Below are 26,035 nucleotides of genomic sequence, written 5' to 3'. Positions count from 1 at the left end.
TGTTTTTATGCAAATAAACGCATCACAGTAACCGCATAACCGCACTTGGTTTTGAATGAAGGGAAATGAATAACCGAGGATGTCCTTGGCGTGTTGTCTGGTTTGTGGGGGTTGTGCGACGACTCAAGGCAGGTTCCTGTTTGCGTGGGTATGTTTAATTTATACTCGTATTACGTGAAAGCTGTAAAATGCAGACCGTTCCTGTCTGTGTATTGTCACTGGTGTGCGACGGCCGTGAGATTTTCCATAATCACAGACAAAGGACAGCGTGAGATGGAGAGAGGGCAGGAGAGAGAGGGCAGGAGGGAGAGGGCAGGAGGGAGAGGGCAGGAGAGAGAGAGAGAGAGAAATAGAAGGGAACCCCTGTACCAGTACTCCCAGACTCTCAGTCCCAGTGCAGTAAAACGTGGTTGTCGTAATGTGGCATGAGTCAACACAGAGAAGAGGAAGCGGTAGAAGGGAGCTGATGTTCTCTCGCTGATGGCGGGAGAGCTTGACCAGGAAGCAGTCCCCGTCTGGGAAAACATGGCAACGGTCTCCGCAGCGTTCCCTAATCTGCCTTGAGACATTCCAAACGCTCAGCTAGAACCCCCCCCTCTACCCCATTCCACCCCACCCTCCACCCTACCATGGCTTGGCCTGTGTAGACTGTAGGCCTCTGGGGCAGGGAGCCTCTCCTCCAGCTGTCCCCCCTACCCTGTCCCTCCCTACCTTGTCCCTCCCTACCCTGTCTCTCCCTACCCTGTCTCTCCCTACCCTGTCCCTCCCTACCTTGTCCCTCCCTACCCTGTCTCTCCCTACCCTGTCTCTCCCTACCCTGTCTCTCCCTACCCTGTCTCTCCCTACCCTGTCTCTCCCTACCCTGTCTCTCCCTACCCTGTCTCTCCCTACCCTGTCCCTCCCTACCCTGTCTCTCCCTACCCTGTCTCTCCCTACCCTGTCTCTCCATACCCTGTCTCTCCCTACCCTGTCTCTCCCTACCCTGTCTCTCCCTACCCTGTCTCTCCCTACCCTGTCTCTCCCTACCCTGTCTCTCCCTACCCTGTCTCTCCCTACCCTGTCTCTCCCTACCCTGTCTCTCCCTACCCTGTCTCTCCCTACCCTGTCTCTCCCTACCCTGTCTCTCCTACCCTGTCTCTTCCTACCCTGTCCCCCCCTACCCTGTCCCTCCCTGCCCTGTCTCTCTCTCTCTCTCTCTCTCTCTCTCTCTCTCTCTCTCTCTCTCTCTCTCTCTCTCTCTCTCTCTCTCTCTCTCTCTCTCTCTCTCTCTCTCTCTCTCTCTCCTGTCCCTCCCTTTCCTGTCCCTCCCTATCCCCCTCCACCACCACCCGTCCTCCATTACCTGTTCTGACACAAACCAGCCCCGGAAGGCCTAGCCCAGCCCAGGACCAGACCACACCAGGACCACGGCTGAAACAGTTGTCACTCAGTAGTGGCGGTCTCCCTTGGCGCTACCCCCTCTCCATTCCAACCTCCACCCCCCTTGGCCCCTGGCCCTGACACGGCCCAGACTAGCAACCCATTTCCGCCTCCTCCACAGGCCTGCTTCCTCACAAACACTGAGGGGCTGAGGCTGGCTACGGCTCGGGGCTGGAGACGTGCTGCTGGTGTATTTGACTAATTAAAACCAACGCCGGGGTTCAGTCGGGTGTGTGGAAAAACCTCCCCAGCTGAATGGACTGGGGGGGGGTGACAACAAACTCTTTCTTAGACTCACACACTTTCCTCCCTCCATTCATGTATATGGGTGTTCATGCAATACACCTCCAATCTCTTCTCTTTCTCTTCAGTCGTTCTCTCTTTCGCTCTCTCTCACACACACACACAGTTTATGTGCTCTCTCTCTCTGATGGCACCATGCTGTGCGGTGTGGATTTATTCATTCTCCTGATCATCAGAGCAGCTCCAAGGTAAATAGTGGGTGTCATAGATCCAATTTACCGTCCGGTTGTATTAACCATGCACCAGGCTCCTGGCCATGCCTGGGTAATGGGCCTCTGGCTGGGGGAATGACCGACCACAGCCCCCCTCTCCCCACTGCTCCTGGTAATGAATCTGCATGCGTGGGTGGGTAGGTGGTGGGCTCAAGCACATCTGGATGGGAATGAGGTGATAAATCAGCGTTTGCCCTCGGTGCCCGCCATGCGATGCTCCAGTCACTGAGCATGAAGGGCAGCTGAATGGCAGGGGATGAGGAGGAGGAGGTACGGAGGTACGGCGCGTGTTCTGTTGTCCTCTATAGAGGCCGTAGGGAGAGAGACCGACATCGCACCATACTGTACACACAGTCCAGTTCATGATCTGATGGAAGTGGTCTGTATCATCATATACTAATACAAGAGATTTTATCATATATTTGGTTGTTAAAATGTGATATCAGAGAAATGTTAATATATATATATATATATATATATATATATATTAAGGATGATTTGGTATTTAATATGTATGGCATAATATAGGGATGTATATGGTAAAGCTCTTGCCAAATGTATTTTGGATGAACACGACAGACCACAGCTAATTACACCGGCACAGATGTTCATAGGGGTCCTGACGGACTACCCCTCACACCCCAGGCTCACACACTTTGATCAATCACCTCCATTTAATCCTCCTGCTGGACTTGTGCCCAGCTACTAGGCTAGCTAGCGCCTGCAAACACCACTCACATTCATGCTGCGAAAAGTACTGAAAAGTGTTCTTATTTTGTGTCATCAACATTTCTATGCAAATCTGAACTCATCTTCTAAAAGTCATCTTTAGTTCCCCTTCATCAAACAGTGATGCTGTGAAGACATTGGGTTAGCTAGCTAGCGCTTATCGCCATCTTGCCCTGTCCTGACTCCCATTCCATTGCCATAATGACTTGGGCTTTTCCTAGAACCCCTACATGCATTCTCTGGTATTTCAAGATCCTCTTAATGACTGTAGGGCAGGCGTCCCAAATGGCACCCTATTCTCTTAACAGTGCACTCCTTTTGACCAGGGCCCTGTGTAGGGAACAGGGTACTATTTGGGACACATCCTAGATCATCTGTTTGTAATCGATGGCCCAGTCTAATGGACCCAGGAGGGGATTTACACTAAATAAAGAGAGAGGGACAGATCCCATTGTTCTCCTCAGCTGTGAGAGGAGTGGGGGATCAAAGCTTGAGTGGCAGAGAAAAGAAGGTTGGGGGAGAGAAAGGGAGAGAGAAGGAAAGAGCGGGAAAAGAGAGGGAGGGGGGAAGGAGGAGGTAAGAGGCAGGGAGACAGACTGGGGGAAAGCGAGAGAGGGAGGGAGAGAGAGGGAACCAAAGCCCTGGGTTTTCTGACGCTCACATATCAGCTGGCGTCGGTGGAGGCCTTGAGTCTAGGCCGGGAGATTTTCTCATACCTGTTAGAGATTAGGAACCATCTTTTTTTCTTTACTACACTGGGATCCTCCACAAAAGCTGGAAGGTAGGATGGCAGGCAGGGGCTGGAGTATAGATCTGGATCCCAAATGACATCCACTTCCCTATGTAGTACATTACTTCTAACCAGAGTACAAATAGGGGTCTGGTCAAAAGAAGTGCACTACATAGGGAATAGGGTGCCATTTCACATGAATCCCAGGTATTAGTTCACAGTAAGTATAGTCTGAGTCTATGGGCTTAACTGAGGCTCTCGTCTCTCTCTCTCGTCTCTCTCTCTCGTCTCTCTCTCTCGTCTCTCTCTCTAGTCTCTCTCTCTAGTCTCTCTCTCTAGTCTCTCTCTCTAGTCTCTCTCTCTAGTCTCTCTCTCGTCTCTTTCTCTAGTCTCTCTCTCTAGTCTCTCTCTCTAGTCTCTCTCTCTCGTCTCTCTCTCTAGTCTCTCTCTCTAGTCTCTCTCTCTAGTCTCTCTAGTCTCTCTCTCTAGTCTCTCTCTCTCGTCTCTCTCTCTAGTCTCTCTCTCTAGTCTCTCTCTCTAGTCTCTCTCTCTAGTCTCTCTCTCTAGTCTCTCTCTCTAGTCTCTCTCTCTCGTCTCTTTCTCTCGTCTCTTTCTCTCGTCTCTCTCTCTAGTCTCTCTCTCTAGTCTCTCTCTCTAGTCTCTCTCTCTAGTCTCTCTCTCTAGTCTCTCTCTCATCTCTTTCTCTAGTCTCTCTCTAGTCTCTCTTCTAGTCTCTCTCTCTAGTCTCTCTCTCTCGTCTCTTTCTCTCGTCTCTCTCTAGTCTCTCTCTCTCGTCTCTCTCTCTAGTCTCTCTCTCTAGTCTCTCTCTCTAGTCTCTCTCTCTAGTCTCTCTCTCTAGTCTCTCTCTCTCGTCTCTTTCTCTCGTCTCTCTCTCTAGTCTCTCTCTCTAGTCTCTCTCTCTCGTCTCTCTCTCTAGTCTCTCTCTCTAGTCTCTATCTCTCGTCTCTCTCTCTAGTCTCTCTCTCTCGTCTCTCTCTCTCGTCTCTCTCTCTCGTCTCTCTCTCTAGTCTCTCTCTCTAGTCTCTCTCTCTAGTCTCTCTCTCTAGTCTCTCTCTCTAGTCTCTCTCTCTAGTCTCTCTCGTCTCTTTCTCTAGTCTCTCTCTCTAGTCTCTCTCTCTAGTCTCTCTCTCGTCTCTTTCTCTAGTCTCTCTCTCTAGTCTCTCTCTCGTCTCTCTCTCTAGTCTCTCTCTCTAGTCTCTCTCTCTAGTCTCTCTCTCTAGTCTCTCTCTCTAGTCTCTCTCTAGTCTCTCTCTCTAGTCTCTCTCTCTAGTCTCTCTCTCTAGTCTCTCTCTAGTCTCTCTCTCTCGTCTCTCTCTCTAGTCTCTCTCTCTAGTCTCTCTCTCTAGTCTCTCTCTCTAGTCTCTCTCTCTCGTCTCTCTCTAGTCTCTTTCTCTCGTCTCTCTCTCTAGTCTCTCTCTCTAGTCTCTCTCTCTAGTCTCTCTCTCTAGTCTCTCTCTCTAGTCTCTCTCTCTAGTCTCTCTCTCTCGTCTCTCTCTCTAGTCTCTCTCTCTAGTCTCTCTCTCTAGTCTCTCTAGTCTCTCTCTCTAGTCTCTCTCTCTAGTCTCTCTCTCTAGTCTCTCTCTCTAGTCTCTCTCTCTCGTCTCTCTCTCTAGTCTCTTTCTCTCGTCTCTTTCTCTCGTCTCTTTCTCTAGTCTCTCTCTCTCTCGTCTCTTTCTCTCGTCTCTCTCTCTAGTCCTCTCTCTCGTCTCTTTCTCTAGTCTCTCTCTCTCGTCTCTCTCTAGTCTCTCTCTCTAGTCTCTCTCTCTAGTCTCTCTCTCTAGTCTCTCTCTCTCGTCTCTTTCTCTAGTCTCTCTCTCTAGTCTCTCTCTCGTCTCTTTCTCTAGTCTCTCTCTCTCTCGTCTCTTTCTCTCGTCTCTCTCTAGTCTTTCTCTCTCGTCTCTTTCTCTAGTCTCTCCAGTCTCTCTCTCCAGTCTCTCTCTCTCGTCTCTGGTTAGTTTCAGACAATAGGGATAAGCAGTGCCGTTCACAGCAACGTTTTCTCATGGAAATCCCATCTGCAGTCAGTACAGTCCTTCTCTATGAGATCACTCCCAGAGTCCAGGCCAATCCCCGGCTCAGGCTCAACCACTGTAGTCTCACATAGTACTCTGCTCTTCTCCACACTCACTCTCTCACACGCAGTCACACACAGTCAGATTGCACGGCGCAGCAGTCTCTCACTTAACCTCTGTCTTTCCTGCCCAAGATCTTACTTTCTGTCCCCCTCTCCCTCTCGCTCGCTCTCTCTCAATTCAATTTCAATTTAAGGGGTTTTATTGGCATGGGAAACATATATGTTAACGTTGCCAAAGCAAGTGGAGTAGGTAATAAACAAAAGTGAAATAAACAATAAAAAAATGAACGGTAAACATTCCACTCATCAAAAGTTCCAAAAGAATAAAGACATTTCAAATATCATTACGTCTATATACAGTGTTGTAACAATGTGCAAATAGTTAAAGTACAAAAGGGAAAATAAATAAACATAAATATGAGTTGTATTTACAATGTATTGGGTTGTATTTACACGCTCTCTCTCTGTAGCCCCATCTCACCGAGAGTACTCCTACACACACCTACGTCTGTTGCTGTATGTATTCTTTACTGTGTTGACCATACACCAGTACATCTCTCTGTCCTCCCAGCCCTGTGTTACCTTGACTCTGTGGCCCCTGATGTTGTCCAGAGCTGAGAGGCGGCGTCTCCTGTGACATTTATGGTCCTATATCTCTTAATTAGCGCCACCTAACCCGCCTGTCTGTCTCTCTCTCGCTCTCTTTCTCTCTGTTTCTCTCTCTCTCGCTCTCTCTGTTTCTCTCTGTTTCTCTCTCTCTCGCTCTCTCTGTTTCTCTCTCTCTCTGTTTCTCTCTCTCTCGCTCTCTCTGTTTCTCTCTCGCTCTCTCTGTTTCTCTCTGTTTCTCTCTCTCTCGCTCTCTCTGTTTCTCTCTGTTTCTCTCTCTCTCGCTCTCTCTGTTTCTCTCTCGCTCTCTCTGTTTCTCTCTGTTTCTCTCTCTCGCTCTCTCTGTTTCTCTCTCGCTCTCTCTCTTTCTCTCTGTTTCTCTCTCTCTCTCGCTCTCTCTGTTTCTCTCTCACTCTCTCTCTTTCTCTCTGTTTCTCTCTCTCTCGCTCTCTCTGTTTCTCTCTCTCTCGCTCTCTCTGTTTCTCTCTCTCTCGCTCTCTCTGTTTCTCTCTCTCTCTACCTCCAAACCTATCTCTTTCTCTGTCTCTCTACTGCTCTATTTCTCTCTGTCCACCTATCTCTTTCGCTGTCTCTCTACACCTATCTCTTTCTCTGTCTCTCTACCTCTACATCTCTCTCTCTCTCTATCTCTCTCTCTGTCTCTCTGTCTCTCTCTCTGTCTCTGTCTCTCTTTACCTCTACCTCTCTCCCTCTCGCCAGGCTGTGGAGGCACAGATCAGGAGTTTTGGACAGACCCCATGTCAGCTGCTCATCGAGCCACACCCACCAAGGAGCTCCGCCATGCAGGTGGTGAGTCTCGCACACACACATACGCGCACGCTCACACACAGGCTGACCACCATACCATGCCCAATGCCATTCCCAATACCGTGCCCAATACCATGCCCAATACCACGCCCAATACCACGCCCAATACCACGCCCAATACAGACCCATCTCCTCAGTAGTGTAGATAGAACCAGAGGCCCAATGGAATAGCTTTGGCTGTCTCTGACTGCTAGTATGTTAAATCACTGTCTCTGACTGCTAGTATGTTAAATGACTGGCTGACTGCTTGTATGTTAAATGACTGTCTCTGACTGCTAGTATGTTAAATGACTGGCTGACTGCTTGTATGTTAAATGACTGGCTGACTGCTTGTATGTTAAATGACTGTCTCTGACTGCTTGTATGTTAAATGACTGTCTCTGACTGCTAGTATGTTAAATGACTGTCTCTGACTGCTTGTATGTTAAATGACTGTCTCTGACTGCTAGTATGTTAAATGACGGTCTCTGACTGCTTGTATGTTAAATGACTGTCTCTGACTGCTTGTATGTTAAATGACTGTCTCTGACTGCTTGTATGTTAAATGACTGTCTCTGACTGCTTGTATGTTAAATGACTGTCTCTGACTGCTTGTATGTTAAATGACTGTCTCTGACTGCTAGTATGTTAAATGACGGTCTCTGACTGCTAGTATGTTAAATAACTGTCTCTGACTGCTAGTATGTTAAATGACTGTCTCTGACTGCTAGTATGTTAAATGACTGTCTCTGACTGCTTGTATGTTAAATGACGGTCTCTGACTGCTAGTATGTTAAATAACTGTCTCTGACTGCTAGTATGTTAAATGACGGTCTCTGACTGCTAGTATGTTAAATAACGGTCTCTGACTGCTAGTATGTTAAATGACTGTCTCTGACTGCTAGTATGTTAAATGACTGTCTCTGACTGCTAGTATGTTAAATGACTGGCTGACTGCTAGTATGTTAAATGACTGTCTCTGACTGCTAGTATGTTAAATGACTGTCTCTGACTGCTTGTATGTTAAATGACTGTCTCTGACTGCTTGTATGTTAAATGACTGTCTCTGACTGCTTGTATGTTAAATGACTGTCTCTGACTGCTAGTATGTTAAATGACTGTCTCTGACTGCTAGTATGTTAAATGACTGTCTCTGACTGCTAGTATGTTAAATGACTGTCTCTGACTGCTAGTATGTTAAATGACTGTCTCTGACTGCTAGTATGTTAAATGACTGTCTCTGACTGCTAGTATGTTGAATGACTGTCTCTGACTGCTTGTATGTTAAATGACTGTCTCTGACTGCTAGTATGTTAAATGACTGTCTCTGACTGCTTGTATGTTAAATGACTGTCTCTGACTGCTAGTATGTTAAATGACTGTCTCTGCTTTGACTCACTCTAGCCCATCTATAGTCTTTCCTCCCCCCAATCATTCCTCCATCCTAACCCTGGGAAACGTAAGCTCTGGTTTTGAACCCGTCTCCTCTCGTCCTCAGAGCGGGGTGAGGTGTGATTTTGGGTGTAGGGGTGAGGTGTGATTTTGGGTTTAGGGGGGCGGATGAGGGTGAATGGATTAGCACTGTGGAAACATGGTCCTGAGCCAAACTCCCACTCTACACCTTAGACAGACGGACAGACGGACAGACGGACAGACGGACAGACGGACAGACGGACAGACGGACAGACGGACAGACGGACAGACGGACAGACGGACAGACGGACAGACAGACAGACAGACAGACAGACAGACAGACAGACAGACAGACAGACAGACAGACAGACAGACAGACAGACAGACACGGACGGGGGGACCAGGGGAGGACCAGAGGGAGGAGGACCGGCTGGGAACAATGGCCCAAAGGTGACAGGCTTTTAAGGGGCAGGAAGAGGGGGTGAGGCGGGTGGGGGGTGTGGATGACGTGCCGACTTGAGCCCCCCCAGAGCCCCCATTAGCGGGGTAGCCCTGTGGTGCTGACAGCTCGAGACCATTGGCACACACACATATACACAAACACACACACACATACACAAATACACAAACACAAACACACACACACATACACACAAACACACACACACACATACACAAACACACACATTTACACGAACATACACACAGACACACACAAACACACACATATACACACATACACAAACACACACATATACACACATATACACAAACACTCACACATACACAAACACACACATGTATACAAACACACATGTACACAAACCCACACGCACATAGCGCTGCCCATATGCCAGCCATGTTTACCAAACACCCCATTAGCTCCTCACCACAAATCCAAATAATGCCACGTTCATCCACAGGTTGAGGGTTGAGGGTTTCCCCCAGACCTGGGTGCAAATACTACTTGAATTCTTTCAAACACTGTTAGCGTTTGCCTGCCTGGAGTGCCAGGTGGGTGAGGTTTGCTCTTTTGAGGGTAGATCAGCTTTAATATTGCAGATAGAACCCAGAATCTATCAAATTAATTGTTTGCATAATTTCTAATCCCCCTAATTTAGATTTTTTCTTTCTTTCTATTTTCCCCCCTACCATGCCTCCCTGATTGGACTAAATTTAACGGAAAACAATACTTCTACTGCTACTCTCACATAACTATTGAAATAACTTTATATATATTCCTAATTTCCTCTCTCTGCAAGTGCTGGATTTTCACACACAGCGGTCAATCCACCATTCATTCTGATCTTAACTCCAACTAAAAGATTAACCCATCTTTCCCAGTATAATGCCATTTTATCATTTCCTTTTGCAATACATCCCTCTCTGTGATGTCTTACGAGGGTCCTGACTCCAAAAGCGAGCCACCGATGGACAGTACCAGAAAAGATGTTATGTTGATTCTGTTTCCTCCCCTTCTAATGTCTTAATGAAATCAGGAGTTGACTATCCTGGCCTGGCGTACAGTATACTATTAGTAACAGTGTATTAACTCTTCCACTCTTACAGTGGGGTGCAGTACAGTGGGGTGCAGTACGGTGGGGTGCAGTACGGTGGGGTGCAGTACGGTGGGGTGCAGTACGGTGAGGTTCAGTACGGTGAGGTTCAGTACGGTGAGGTTCAGTACAGTGGGGTGCAGTACAGTGGGGTGCAGTACAGTGGGGTGCAGTACAGTGGGGTGCAGTACAGTAGGGTGCAGTACGGTGGGGTGCAGTAGGGTGCAGTGCAGTACGGTGAGGTTCAGTACAGTGGGGTGCAGTAGGGTGCAGTACAGTAGGGTGCAGTGCAGTACGGTGAGGTTCAGTACGGTGGGGTGTAGTACAGTGGGGTGTAGTACAGTGGGGTGCAGTAGGGTGCAGTACAGTAGGGTGCAGTGCAGTACAGTGGGGTGCAGTAGGGTGCAGTACAGTAGGGTGCAGTGCAGTAGGGTCATGTACAGTAGGGTGCGGTACAATATAATACGGTGCGGTACAGTACATTAGGGTAGGGTGTGGTACATTACAGTAGGGTACGGTACAGTAGGGTATGGTACAGTACATTAGGGTACTGTAGGGTATGGTACAGTACATTATGGTGCAGTAAGGTGCAGTACAGTAGGGTGCGGTGCAGTACAGTAGGGTGCAGTACAGTGGGGTGCAGTACGGTGGGGTGCAGTACAGTGGGGTGCAGTACAGTGGGGTGTAGTACAGTGGGGTGCAGTAGAGTGCAGTGCAGTACAGTAGGGTACGGTACAGCAGGGTACAGTAGAGTACAGCAGGGTACAGTAGAGTACAGCAGGGTACAGCAGGGTACAGTAGGGTTCTGTGCAGTAGGGTCATGTGCAGTACAGTAGGGTACAGTAGGGTGCAGTGCAGTACAGTAGGGTATGGTACAGCATGGTGCAGTAGGGTACAGCAGGGTTGTGTGCAGTAGGGTCATGTACGGTACAATACAGTAGGGTGCGGTACAGTACATTAGGGTAGGGTGTGGTACATTACAGTAGGGTACGGTACAGTAGGGTATGGTACAGTACATTAGGGTACTGTAGGGTATGGTACAGTACATTAGGGTATTGTAGGGTACGGTACAGTATAGTAGGGTACAGTAGGATGCAGTGCAGTAGGGTTCAGTACAGTAGGGTGCAGTACAGTACAGTAGGATGCAGTGCAGTAGAGTACAGTACAGTAGGGTACAGTAGGCTGCAGTACATTAGGGTACTGTAGGGTACGGTACAGTACAGTAGGGTACAGTAGGGTGCAGTACAGTACAGTGAGGTACAGTAGGGTGCAGTACATTAGGGTACTGTAGGGTGCAGTACAGTACAGTGAGGTACAGTAGGGTACAGTACAGTAGAGTACAGTAGGGTGCAGTACAGTGAGGTACAGTAGGAGCTGCTGAGATGAGAAGCGAGCAGTAGAATAACGAGGGGAGAAATGGGGAGACACTTTCCTAGACAAATAAACGCTAGGTGGTTGAGCAGGGCCTCAATTCCCTGTGGTGAGACACACATGTACAAACACACACACACGTACACACACACACACACACGTACACACACACACGTACGTACGGAAATCCATTGGAAACTCGACCCCAGTACTAGAGCAGGAGGGCATATGAGTCCATACTGTCAAGTGGTTGAAGGTGTCTTGTATGTAATTGTTTGGCCTCTCCGGTGGTGGTAGGTGGGCCTGGTGTGTTTGGACAGGTTTGGCGTGTCCTAGGCAGACTGATGTTCAGTGCCTTTCTCTTTCCATTCACACCAGCAGCAGATGAGGGACTTCTTTCCTTCTCTCTCTCGCTCGCTTTCTTTTCCTTGCACTGGCAATTTTTCCCTCCCTCTCTCTTTCTCTCTTCCCTCGTACTCTCTCTCGCGCTCTCTTTCACTCTCCCTCTTCCTCTCTATCCCTCTCTCTCCGTCTCTGACTCACCCCCATTAATCTCTTTACACCTCTCTTTGCTGTATCCTTCTCCACCTTTGTTTTCCATCCCTCCCCCTGTCTGAGTGTAGTGTGGTGTCAGACTCCAGTCCTGTCATGTCCCCCTGTCTGAGTGTAGTGTGGTGTCAGACTCCAGTCCTGTCATGTCCCCCTGTCTGAGTGTAGTGTGGTGTCAGACTCCAGTCCTGTCATGTCCCCCTGTCTGAGTGTAGTGTGGTGTCAGACTCGTCCTATCATGTCCCCCTGTCTGAGTGTAGTGTGGTGTCAGACTCCAGTCCTGAGTGTAGTGTGGTGTCAGACTCCAGTCCTGAGTGTAGTGTGGTGTCAGACTCCAGTCCTGAGTGTAGTGTGGTGTCAGACTCCAGTCCTGAGTGTAGTGTGGTGTCAGACTCCAGTCCTGAGTGTAGTGTGGTGTCAGACTCCAGTCCTGCCATGTCCCCATGTTGGTGTTCAATAATGACATTGTCAGAGTATTCTAATAGCATGTTAAAACGACAGAGATTTACCTCAGTATGCCTCTGACATTAAGCATGTATAGTATGTTCCCCAGCTCACTACAAGCATCCTGCAAATGGCACCCTATTTCATGTGGAGTGTACTTTTATTGACCAGAACCCTGATAAGAAGGAGTGCACTATGTAGAGGGAATAGGGTGCCATTTGGGACGCAGGATGAATACTGTGTGTGACCCAAGCCAGTAAAAACACCTCTTATCTGTAGAAGTGAACTCACGTGGTTTAACATGAGTTTCGGTGTCTTGACGAAGTTTGGCAGGAACAAATGTCAATTCTTATATGAAGATAAATCCAAAATGGGATTTTTAGTTGACCGTTTATGTGGCGACTGTTTGTTACCAATGATAAAAGTATCAAGTTCACTTCTGACCATTGTCATGTTAATGGTTATTTCCTGAAGAGACCTGAGCAAAGTCTGAGAATTTTGAGGAAGAATGTTGACTTTACTCATTGTTAAAAGATATATAAATAATATCTGGCATGTACACTAGTCCTTATATTTAGAGGTTCAGTACAAGTAACTGCTAGTGGACTCTTGATTCATTACAGATGGTGTAGAATGTCAGACTTGAGAAGGACTCCAGTACCCAGCAGCCCTCACTAACAGGTTATTAATGGTGCCACATTTGATGAGGCATTACCATAGAGAGAGATAGAGCACTGTAGATGTCTAGAACCAATCACAGACGCCGTAATGTAATGCAGATACAAAGATGAGTTCCTCTATCTATCTGTATGGGCATTACAGACACTTTCAATAGAGTGTTAGGGAGGAAGCACTATAACAACATTAACAGGGGAGTTCCACAGAGGAGTTTTGGTATACAAGGATATTTCACACCCACACTATACCAATCCTGTGGATTTTTCTCCACTTACGTTTGGTCTGTTCGTTTGTTTGTCTTCCGTTTTAATGCTGAGACTTGTTGGTTCTTCCTTAGTATTGACACAAACTTTGTCTTTAAGAAATAGTTTTCTTGTGTCTGTATTTCTTGCCCCGGCTACTAATCAATGTCCTCATGTGAATAATGCTACTCTGCTTTTAGTACCTCAGCTTTTCTCCAACTGGCCTCCTTCCCTTTCTATAGCTTGGCCTCTGAGTGCTGCCACTCCATGCTAGCTTCCCAGCTAACGTTCTCTCTGTCCCTCTCCTCCCTTCCCCCCTCCTCTCACTCTCTTTCACTCTCTTTTCTGCGTGCTGCTGCCGCTCCTGCTGTTCCCTCTTCTCCTCCGCTGCTCCATCCCTCGTTCGCTCCTGCTCTTCGTCTGTGGATCTATCCATCCATTGGACTCCTCCTCCTCTCCCTCCTTCCGTCCATCCGTCCGTTGATCTGTCCATCACCACCAGTATGTCCTCCTGCAGAGCCCGTTGATGTTCACGGAGCAGATGCAGCAGGATGTCATCATGGTGTTGAAGTTCCCCAGCAACTCTCCCGTGGCCCACGTGGCCGCCAACACCCAGCCGGGCCTCGCCACGCCCGCCATCATCACCGTCACCGCCAACCGCCTCTTCGCCGTCAACAAGTGGCACGGCCTGGCCGGTAAGAGGGGGATTGTAGGAAATGGAGTCTAAAGTAGGATTATCTTGTAGTGGTCAGCAGGATTTAAAATGTTTGACCTTTATTTAACTAGGCAAGTCAGTTAAGAACAAATTATTATTTTACAATGACGGCCTTCCCCAGCCACACCCTCCCCTAACCCGGATGACGCTGGGCCAATTGTGCGCCGCCCTATGGATTGAAATGTAAATTTAACCAATTCATTGAAATTGAACTCATATTTAGGATATGAGATATCAAGGATGTACTATTTTTGAGCATAAGTCTGATTTCATGTAGCATGTCAAAGACAGGTACACAGAATAGAGAGTTTGGGAGGACACAGTTGAGGACTACATGTTTGTCAACACACAGTAACATATCCAAAGACCTTCAGTCAGTATTTCTCTGTGCAGCTCAACGAGAGCAGCCAATAGGCTTGTCTCTTTCATCTTCCCAGGACAGGACGTTGATTTCTGAGACAGTTGAGCGGTCCTCCTAAAAGGCAGGATCAAATGTGACACGTGCACTCGTGCCAGCGTTAGGTTTCACTTCCTCTTTGATGCATCAAGACCTCACTCCTCATGGTTTATTTATTAAACATCAACCCTGCTGTGGAATAACAGGGAAGGGGATATGGGATGAAGTCTGACGTTAGGAAACTCAGACGACGAAGATTTGTAGATCACATTGAATTTGGAGCATTTTGTTTTGATGAGTGGATTTCATCTGCTATTGTTTGTGGTTAGATCTTGAATTATGATATTAGCGTTATTTTAACTTGTTTACGGTACAAATCTGTATTTTTTGAGTATGTTCAGATGTAAGGATTCACGATATTCTCTTATTAACTTGTTTATGTATTACTATGTATTATCAGAATCCATTTGGAGCCACAGAGAACAGTTTTACAGCTAAATGTAACTCTTTGGTAGAGCGCTCTGGGGGACAATAGGCTTTGAGTGTGGCAAATTACATTTTAGCATCTCCCATATGGAACAGAAGCCCAAGTACTCCACAGGGCCAAATCACTGATATTAAACCCATCCTTCTTTCTGCATCCCACTCATTCCTTCCTCCCACACCTCTCTTTTTTGCTCTCTCTCTCTCTCTCTCTCTCTCTCTCTCTCTCTCTCTCTCTCTCTCTCTCTCTCTCCCCCCCCCGCAGGTCATCAAGGCTCCTCTGTGCAGGACCAGCAGTACCAACTGCCCGTGGAAATCGACCCTCTGATAGGTATGCCGCTTGTGTGTGGTTTTTGTGCGCGCACTTGTGGAGGTCACTGCGTGTGTGTATATGCAATAAAGTGAGTGTGCGTGTGTATGTATCTCTGTGTGTCTATGCACACGTGTGTGTGTGTATGCGTTTGTTTGTTGGTGTGTGTGTGTGTGCTCAAACGTGTGTGTGTCTCTCTCTCTCTGTCTCTCTGTCTGTGTGTGTCTCTGGGATTCATTGTGATGGCCCATGGCAATGTCCCTGGCCAGTAGCTTGCTGTTGTTTCCAAGCCTCTGCCCACCAACAGCCCCCCCCCCCCCGTCCGTCTGTCCTCTCATCCCCTGAAATAAATCCTCCACTCTGCTCTCTCCTCTGCTAAACCATTTGCATGCAAATTGGAATGCAATGAGCTGTGGCCTGGATTGGTATTTCATCATCAACCTCTCCCCCTCTCCTCTCTCTCTCTCTCTCTCTCCATCTCTCTCTTTCTCTCTCTCACAGTTTTTCTTACTCTCTCTCTCTCTCTGGTTTAATTTGAGCGGGGGAAAGGATCTGTGTCAGTATAAATGAATATGAATGCGGTAATAATGTGTGATTGAGTGCGCGGCGGGCGGATGTCAGGACAATATGGGCGCCTCTCATCACTCACGACTTGTTGATGAGGAGGCGAGCAGAGGAGCAGAGCGTTAGTGATGTATAGGATACAATGTCTGGGAGAGAGTGGTCTGAGACAGAGCTCTGGTGATGTATAGGATACACTGTCTGGGAGAGAGTGGTCAGAGACAGAGCTCTAGTGATGTATAGGATCCACTGTCTGGGAGAGAGTGGTCAGAGACAGAGCTCTAGTGATGTATAGGATCCACTGTCTGGGAGAGAGTGGTCAGAGACAGAGCTCTAGTGATGTATAGGATACCCTGTCTGGGAGAGAGTGGTCAGAGACAGAGCTCTAGTGATGTATAGGATCCACTGTCTGGGAGAGAGTGGTCAGAGACAGAGCTCTAGTGATGTATAGGATCCACTGTCTGGGAGAGAGTGGTCAGACAGAGCTCTAGTGATGTATAGGATACACTGTCTGGGAGAGAGTGGTCAGAGACAGAACTCTAGTGATGTATATGATACACTGTCTGGGAGAGAGTGGTCAGACAGAGCTCTAGTGATGTATAGGATACACTGTCTGGGAGAGAGTGGTCAGAGACAGAGCTCTAGTGATGTATAGGATCCACAGTCTGGGAGAGAGTGGTCAGAGACAGAGCTCTAGTGATGTATATGATACACTGTCTGGGAGAGAGTGGTCAGAGACAGAGCTCTAGTGATGTATAGGATACACTGTCTGGGAGAGAGTGGTCAGAGACAGAGCTCTAGTGATGTATAGGATACACTGTCTGGGAGAGAGTGGTCAGAGACAGAGCTCTAGTGATGTATAGGATCCACTGTCTGGGAGAGAGTGGTCAGAGACAGAGCTCTAGTGATGTATAGGATCCACTGTCTGGGAGAGAGTGGTCAGAGACAGAGCTCTAGTGATGTATAGGATCCACTGTCTGGGAGAGAGTGGTCAGAGACAGAGCTCTAGGGATGTATAGGATCCACAGTCTGGGAGAGAGTGGTCAGAGACAGAGCTCTAGTGATGTATATGATACACTGTCTGGGAGAGAGTGGTCAGTGACAGAGCTCTAGTGATGTATAGGATACACTGTCTGGGAGAGAGTGGTCAGAGACAGAGCTCTAGTGATGTATAGGATCCACTGTCTGGGAGAGAGTGGTCAGAGACAGAGCTCTAGTGATGTATAGGATCCACTGTCTGGGAGAGAGTGGTCAGAGACAGAGCTCTAGTGATGTATAGGATCCACTGTCTGGGAGAGAGTGGTCAGAGACAGAGCTCTAGTGATGTATAGGATCCACTGTCTGGGAGAGAGTGGTCAGAGACAGAGCTCTAGTGATGTATAGGATCCACTGTCTGGGAGAGAGTGGTCAGACAGAGCTCTAGTGATGTATAGGATACACTGTCTGGGAGAGAGTGGTCAGAGACAGAACTCTAGTGATGTATATGATACACTGTCTGGGAGAGAGTGGTCAGACAGAGCTCTAGTGATGTATAGGATACACTGTCTGGGAGAGAGTGGTCAGAGACAGAGCTCTAGTGATGTATAGGATCCACAGTCTGGGAGAGAGTGGTCAGAGACAGAGCTCTAGTGATGTATATGATACACTGTCTGGGAGAGAGTGGTCAGAGACAGAGCTCTAGTGATGTATAGGATACACTGTCTGGGAGAGAGTGGTCAGAGACAGAGCTCTAGTGATGTATAGGATACACTGTCTGGGAGAGAGTGGTCAGAGACAGAGCTCTAGTGATGTATAGGATCCACTGTCTGGGAGAGAGTGGTCAGAGACAGAGCTCTAGTGATGTATAGGATCCACTGTCTGGGAGAGAGTGGTCAGAGACAGAGCTCTAGTGATGTATAGGATCCACTGTCTGGGAGAGAGTGGTCAGAGACAGAGCTCTAGGGATGTATAGGATCCACAGTCTGGGAGAGAGTGGTCAGAGACAGAGCTCTAGTGATGTATATGATACACTGTCTGGGAGAGAGTGGTCAGTGACAGAGCTCTAGTGATGTATAGGATCCACTGTCTGGGAGAGAGTGGTCAGAGACAGAGCTCTAGTGATGTATAGGATCCACTGTCTGGGAGAGAGTGGTCAGAGACAGAGCTCTAGTGATGTATAGGATCCACTGTCTGGGAGAGAGTGGTCAGAGACAGAGCTCTAGTGATGTATAGGATCCACTGTCTGGGAGAGAGTGGTCAGAGACAGAGCTCTAGTGATGTATAGGATACACTGTCTGGGAGAGAGTGGTCAGACAGAGCTCTAGTGATGTATAGGATCCACTGTCTGGGAGAGAGTGGTCAGAGACAGAGCTCTAGTGATGTATAGGATCCACTGTCTGGGAGAGAGTGGTCAGAGACAGAGCTCTAGTGATGTATAGGATCCACTGTCTGGGAGAGAGTGGTCAGAGACAGAGCTCTAGTGATGTATAGGATACACTGTCTGGGAGAGAGTGGTCAGACAGAGCTCTAGTGATGTATAGGATCCACTGTCTGGGAGAGAGTGGTCAGAGACAGAGCTCTAGTGATGTATAGGATCCACAGTCTGGGAGAGAGTGGTCAGAGACAGAGCTCTAGTGATGTATAGGATACACTGTCTGGGAGAGAGTGGTCAGAGACAGAGCTCTAGTGATGTATAGGATCCACTGTCTGGGAGAGAGTGGTCAGAGACAGAGCTCTAGTGATGTATAGGATACACTGTCTGGGAGAGAGTGGTCAGAGACAGAGCTCTAGTGATGTATAGGATCCACTGTCTGGGAGAGAGTGGTCAGAGACAGAGCTCTCGCTCTCTCTCCTTTATTGTTCTCTCTCTCCTCTTGTTTTCTCTCATTCTTCCTCTCCGTTGCTCTCTTGACCTCGTAAATGTTCTTTCTCCTTTTCTTCACTCTCTCTCTCTCTCTCTCTCTCTCTCTCTCTCTCTCTCTCTCTCTCTCTCCGCTCTCTCACACTCTTTCTCGCTCTCTTTCTCGGTCTCGTTCTCTCTCTCATCCAAACACACGTTTCCTCTAACGGTTGTCTAGTTAAAATGTCATTCCCACCAGCTCATCTCCATCCAGATCCATTTCTCCCCTTTTATGGCCCTCCTTTGTATATACTCTCTGTGTGTGTGTGTGTGTGTGTGTGTGTGTGTGTGTGTGTGTGTGTGTGTGTGTGTGTGTGTGTGTGTGTGTGTGTGTGTGTGTGTGTGTGTGTGTGTGTGTGTGGGGGGGGGGGGGGTATCAAATTGTATTTGTCACATGCTTCGTAAACAACAGGTGTAGACTAACAGTGAAGTGCTTACTTACAGGCCCTTCCCAACAATACAGAGAGAAAGAAAATAGAGAAATAACAGAAAAGTAAAACACGTAATAATAAAAGTAATAATAGATACACAATGAGTAACAATAACATGGCTCTATGCACAGGGTACCAGTACCAGTCGATATGCAGGGGTACGAGGTAATTGAGGTAGACGTACATATAACTGGAATAAAGTGACAGATAGTAAACAGTAACAGCAGTGCATGTGAGTCAATAACATTTAAATAGTTAACCAAATAGCTACCTGGACTAACTAGTTAGCAGTATTCTGGCTTGGGAGTAGAATCTGTTCAGGGTCCTGTTGGTTCCAGACTTGGTTCATCAGTACCACTTGCTGTGCGGTAGCAGACAGAACAGCCTATGACTTCGGTGGTTGGAGACTTTGACAATTTTGATAGATCCTTAGTGATGTGGACACAGAGGAACTTGAAGCTCTCGACCTGCTCCACTACAGCCCCGTCCATGTGAATGAGGGGCGTGCTCGTCCCTCCGTTTCCTGTAGTCCACGATCTGCTCCTTGGTCTTACTGGCGTTGAGGGAGAGGTTGTTGTTCTGGCACCACACTGCTAAGTCTCTGACCTCCTCCCTATAGGCCGTCTGATCGAAGTCTGTGATCAGGCCTACCACTGTTGTGTCGTGGCAAACTCACCAACTGGGACGGCCCGTCAGGAAGTCCAGGATCCAGTGTTCGGTCCCAGGGTTCTTAGCTTAGTGATTTGAGGGTACTATGGTGTTGAACGCTGAGCTGTAGTCAATGAACAGCACTATCACATAGGTGTTCATCTTGTCCAGGTGGGAAACGGCAGTGTGTAGTGCAATAGAGAATGTGTTATCTGTGGATCTGTTGGGGCGGTATGTGAATTGAAGTGGGTCCAGGATGTCTGGGATGATGGTGTTGATGTGAGCCATGACCAGCTTTTCAAAGCATTTCATCGCTACAGATGTGAGTCCTTTGGGGCGATAGTCATTTATTCAGGTTACTATGGTGTTCTTAGGCACTTGGACTGTTCTTCTTGAAACATGTAGGTGTTACAGACTGGGTCAAGGAGAGGTTGAACATGTCAGTGAAGACACTGATAATCTGTCTGGCCCTGCGGCCTTGAGTGTTAATTAACCTGTTTAAGGTCTTACTCACATCGGCTACAGCTCTCATGCATGGTTCAGTGTTGCTTGCCTCTGTACACTTATTACTGAAGGCAGTGACTGATGTGGTAAACTCCTACTGGAACATATTCCAGTCTGCGCTAGCGAAACAGGCCTGTAGCTTAGAATCCGCTTCATCGGAACAACTTCTGCATTGAGCGCGTCACTGGTACTTCCTGTTTGAGTTTTTCCTTGTAAGCAAGAATCAGGAGGATAGAGTGATGGTCAGATTTGCCAAATGGAGGGCGAGGGAAAGCTTTGTATGCGTTTCTGTGTGTGGAGTGAAGGTGATGTAGGGTTTTTTCGCCTCTAGTTGCACACGTGAACATGGGCACTTTCATAGATGTTCATGCATATGTCTGAGGCCATTCTACCATTTTTGAATAATATAAAAAAAAGCCCCTCTTTTAAAAATGTTTTTCTTCACACTCGGAAAGCACGACTGACTCTATTTCTGCAACTCACTCAGCTCTGTTTTGTCATTTTTCAGCACCAGCCCACGCTCCACATCACATGTATAATACGTGTGGTGAGGTGCTATTTTCTTAACGTGTCATTTATGTATTTATACTTCTCACATTCCACAAGGAGCTTCAGTTTAAACACAGTAAATTGTATTTGACTGGCGGGGCGGCCGTGGGGGGGGGGAAATGTTGATAATTGGTTGAAATATTCGTCAGACATGGCGTGCTGGTCTCTGTCAGGGATGCCTGGGCCGGACCCACACCTGTTCATCTTGAGTTGGAGCAGAAGAGAAAGAGAAGAGAGCCTGAGAGAAAGGGAGGATAAAGTTACAGAAGTCTAGGACCTAATGTGCCTGTTTGTTCCCTGGACACAGATTAAGTCTAGTCCTGGACTAAAAATGATTTTTTTATGGAGATTCTGATAATGTCTTAGAATTAGACTTAATCTTTGTCCGGGAAACTGGCGCGGCATATCTTAATATCTTACCGACTACAAAGCACTTCATTATAGATGGCTACGTCTGCAAGGCCAAGAAAATGCATCAGTCCAAAACAGACATGGCTCTGCCTTTGTTTTAGTCTGTTATCTCTGTCTTTTTTCTCTCTCTGTTTCTCTTTCTTGCTCTCTCACTCTCTCACTCTCTCTTTCTTGCTCTCTCACGCTCTCTTCTTTCTTTCTTGCTCTCTCTCTCTCTCTCTCTCTCTCTCTTTCTCTCTCCAACAAACCTCCAACTCAGCGATAAGTGGCCAAAGTGGATTTAATTTATGTTGTCCTGACTATGCGTGGCTGCTCTCCTCTTCTTAGCTAAAGGAAGTCTCTTCTCCTTCTGGGGAGAGAGAGAATATGCACGCTCATCGTTACTCAAACTCTTAGGCCCAGTGGAAAATGTGAAACCCTTGTAAACGCCACGTCGTAGATGTTTTATGTATTCCCTCACAAATCAAAATGGTGCTGCCGTGGCGACGAATGTGCGCAAACGCCATGCGTGACAAATGTCGTAGTTGGTAGCTCCAGTAATGGTCTGATGTCTTTGTGAAAACGATTAACGCGGCGATATCGTAAAGGAAAACCATCAGATTTTATACAGACTTTCCTCAGACTTACATGCTTTACTTAATGAATTACTGTGCAACATCTCAGTATGTATTTCTCTCCCTCTTCCTCACCTCCCCCTGTCCCCTCCTCCCTACCCCTCTCTCCCTCCCCATCCCCCTCCCTACCCCTCTCTCCCTCCCCATCCCCCTCACTACCCCTCTCTTCCTCCCCATCTCTCTCCCTCCCCATCCCCCTCCTTCTCCTCCCCCCTCATCCTTCCACCTCCCTCCATCCCCTCTCCAGCCAGTAACGTGGGGACCCACCGTCGTCAGATCACAGACCTGTTGGACCAGAGCATTCACATCCACTCTCAGTGTTTCATCATCACCGCAGACAACCGCTTCATCCTGCTCTGTGGCTTCTGGGACAAGAGCTTCCGCATCTATTCCACTGACTCAGGTACAGCCTTTATAAATTTCCTCTACCGAGGTCTATATAGGTAACTGACCCAGGTATAACCTTTATTGTAGAGTGACTTCAGAGTCCTATTCACTCCACTGACTCTGGTACTGCCCTTATGCATCTGTTCATTAAGACTTCGATATAGTAGTCTGACCCAGGTACGGTCTTTATACTTATTGCCTTTACAGATTCTTATTCTCTTCTCTGACTTAGGTACAGCCCTTACAACATAGATCCATATGAACACTGTACATATCACTGACTCAGAATCAGTACTTATTCTAGAATCTAGGGCAACCTCAGAGTCTCATTATTCACTCCCCTTCACCCCATCAGAGCCCCGTGTTCTCAGCTGATTCAGCCTTTACTACACAGCTCCTTTTGAGCCCTGTGTGCTTCACTGACTCAGGAACAGCCTTTTTGTATTTTGCTCTACCACAAATCAAATGTATTTATAAAGACCTTTTTACATGCAGATGTCCCAAAGTGCTTATACAGAAAACCAGCCTAAAACTCCAAACAGCAAGCAATGCAGATGTAGCAATGCACCCCTTCTGAGTGCTATGTAGTCAACTGACCCAGGTACAGCCTTTCAAATATAGTTCCATCAGAGGCCTGTATACTCCCCTGACCCGATTACAGCCCTTATTCTAGAGCGTCATTCAGTGTCCTATTAACTTCACCGTTCATTTCACAGCCCCTAATCATCGGCCCTTCCACAAGACACCTAATCCATCAGGTACAGCCTTTATAGTAGGTGTAGGTATAGCCCCATTAGAGCCCTGTTTACTGTACTGACCCAGGTACAGCCTTTATAGTAGGTATAGGTATAGCCCCATTAGAGCCCTGTTTACTGTACTGACCCAGGTACAGCCTTTATAGTCGGTGTAGGTATAGCCCCATTAGAACCCTGTTTACTGTACTGACCCAGGTACAGCCTTTATAGTAGGTGTAGGTATAGCCCCATTAGAGCCCTGTTTACTGTACTGACCCAGGTACAGCCTTTATAGTAGGTGTAGGTCTGTCTCCCGGCTCCGTCTCTATGTATCCCGGCTCCGTCTCTATGTATCCCGGCTCCGTCTCTATGTATCCCGGCTCCGTCTCTATGTATCCCGGCTCCGTCTCTATGTATCCCGTCTCCGTCTCTATGTATCCCGGCTCCGTCTCTATGTATCCCGGCTCCGTCTCTATAGATCCCGGCTCCGTCTCTATAGATCCCGGCTCCGTCTCTATGTATCCCGGCTCCGTCTCTATGTATCCCGGCTCCGTCTCTATAGATCCCGCCTCCGTCTCTATAGATCCCGCCTCCGTCTCTATGTATCCCGCCTCCGTCTCTATGTATCCCGCCTCCGTCTCTATGTATCCCGGCTCCGTCTCTATGTATCCCGGCTCCGTCTCTATGTATCCCGGCTCCGTCTCTATGTATCCCGGCTCCGTCTCTATGTATCCCGGCTCCGTCTCTATGTATCCCGGCTCCGTCTCTATGTATCCCGGCTCCGTCTCTATGTATCCCGGCTCCGTCTCTATAGATCCCGTCTCCGTCTCTATAGATCCCGCCTCCGTCTCTATAGATCCCGCCTCCGTCTCTATGTATCCCGGCTCCGTCTCTATGTATCCCGGCTCCGTCTCTATGTATCCCGGCTCCGTCTCTATAGATCCCGGCTCCGTCTCTATAGATCCCGCCTCCGTCTCTATGTATCCCGCCTCCGTCTCTATGTATCCCGGCTCCGTCTCTATGTATCCCGGCTCCGTCTCTATAGATCCCGGCTCCGTCTCTATGTATCCCGGCTCCGTCTCTATAGATCCCGCCTCCGTCTCTATAGATCCCGGCTCCGTCTCTATAGATCCCGCCTCCGTCTCTATAGATCCCGCCTCCGTCTCTATGTATCCCGCCTCCGTCTCTATGTATCCCGGCTCCGTCTCTATAGATCCCGGCTCCGTCTCTATGTATCCCGGCTCCATCTCTATGTATCCCGGCTCCGTCTCTATGTATCCCGGCTCCGTCTCTATGTATCCCGGCTCCGTCTCTATCCCCCATTCAGAACCACTCTGAAGATCTACAAAAGGCCTGTGATTCAATTTTGAAAGGCAGAAGCTCTCTATCTCCCCATCTCCTGTAAAGGGGAAGAGAGGGAGAGAAAGAGGGGCGGGGAAGAGAGACCATTGTGTGTCTGTCTCAGGGGTGTGCGACCGGAACACGAACACGGTTTAATCTTACACGTGTTCAACAGCTGCTGTCCCGCTCCCCGTAGCCCCCCCCAGGTTAAAGAATAGGACTGATTTGATCAATTTACAACACTTGATTTGGAAACAGCGACACTCTCGTCCCTCTCCACCTTGCTCATAGTGCCCTGTTGATTGAATGTAATCTGAAATTGAAGTGGGTTGGGGTGTATTTAAAGGGATAGTTCTCCCAAATGACGTATTGGTCTTCTTTCCCTGTAAGCGGTCTATGGACAGCAATCCATACTTATGTTTTAGCATTTGTGGCAGAAATACCATTCATCCATGGGACTGATATTAGCATTGTTTCGCCTCATGTTCAAATCATCTACAAGTGACTTTGTTGAGCTTCCTACAATCAATTTGAGATACAGGTTTTACACATCTAAAAAAAGTAACACCCACGTGTTAGAATGAACTCTTAGATTTGGCATTGTTCCTGCGCTGTGCAGAAATGAATCCATAATTAGGAATCTATAATTCTTTTCTAGTGTATATATGAACTGTCAGACATTTTTTATATTACACAGCTATGGTGTCTGGGTTAACTGTGTCTGTTTGAAGCTGAGCGAGGCTGCGGACACACAATTATCCCTCTTTATCCAGATAAAAGGTCATTATGAAACAGACAGTGAAGCTGACACCCAGACAGAAATGCACCCTGGGTTACAGAACAGTGAAGTGTGTCTGCAATACTACATAAATATTCACTGACTGACTGTAGAGGTCCCGGTATGACGAGGGCAATGCCTGTTAGACAGCCATGGTGCTGTTACTATGGGCCTGCAATCTGACAGCAATTACACACATGTGTGTGTGTGTGAATACACACGTGCACATGTGCACACACAAACACCAAGAGAAAATATTTACACTCCTGTGAACATCAGTGTGAGGCTGTGAGCTCATCTGGAAGGTGTAGAAGAGTTAAGAAAGCACGGACATGCACCAGCTAGGTTTAATAATGGTTCAGAGTGTGTTCTTTCGCTTAGCGCATTTGTTTGCAAGTAGACGGTTTATATGATAGAATATTGAGACATTTTATGTTAATGACAGATGTTTTATACATGTTATTTTAGAATGTTTACCATTAGTGTTGTTGGTAGCACTTAATATGCGGTAATACTACTGTAAATTGTTTTGCTTGCATGTCAAGTGGCCAAATATAGTACATCAAGTACTGTAAAATAAATTGCTACTGTATTTTAATATTTCATAACTAGAATAAAAAATAAGATGGCTGTGGCTCAAAGTGGTGTGTGTGTGTGTGTGTGTGTGTGTGTGTGTGTGTGTGTGTGTGTGTGTGTGTGTGTGTGTGTGTGTGTGTGTGTGTGTGTGTGTGTGTGTGTGTGTTTTCAGGGAAGCTGACCCAGATAGTGTTTGGTCACCGTGACGTGGTGACGTGTCTGGCCAGGTCTGAGTCGTACATCGGAGGGGACTGCTACATCCTGTCAGGCTCCAGAGACGCCACGTTACTGCTCTGGTACTGGAACGGAAAACACCGCAGCATCGGAGAGAACCCAGGAAGTAAGCACACCCCTTATGCTAGGGGGGGAAAATCCTACAGTAACACGAAGAGTAAGTCTGCGTTTACACAGGCAGCCCAATTCTGATTATTTTCTCTCTCACTAATTGGTCTTTTGACCAGTCAGATCAGCTCTTTTGTCAATAATTGGGCAAACAATCAGAATAGGGCTGCCTGTGTAAAGTACCACACTGTCACCCAGAACCCTCTCTCTCAGAGACAGGTC

General features: G+C 47.6%; 1 protein-coding gene across 1 annotated transcript in view; it reads left to right on the top strand.

Moving 5' to 3' along the window:
• The window catches only part of LOC106602365 (lipopolysaccharide-responsive and beige-like anchor protein), a 333,282-nt gene that overhangs the window by 288,836 nt on the left and 18,411 nt on the right, over positions 1 to 26,035 (top strand). The window contains 5 exon segments of the mRNA XM_082974174.1: positions 6,815 to 6,904; positions 13,672 to 13,849; positions 15,015 to 15,080; positions 21,903 to 22,058; positions 25,644 to 25,811. Of these exon segments, the coding sequence (XP_082830300.1) occupies positions 6,815 to 6,904; positions 13,672 to 13,849; positions 15,015 to 15,080; positions 21,903 to 22,058; positions 25,644 to 25,811 (658 nt within the window).

This window comes from Salmo salar, chromosome 04, assembly GCF_965601325.2.
Source record: "Salmo salar chromosome 04, fSalSal1, whole genome shotgun sequence".
Taxonomy (NCBI): Eukaryota; Metazoa; Chordata; class Actinopteri; order Salmoniformes; family Salmonidae; genus Salmo; species Salmo salar.
Note: the sequence above shows the minus strand (reverse complement) of the source record. Positions and strands in the feature narration are given on the sequence as shown.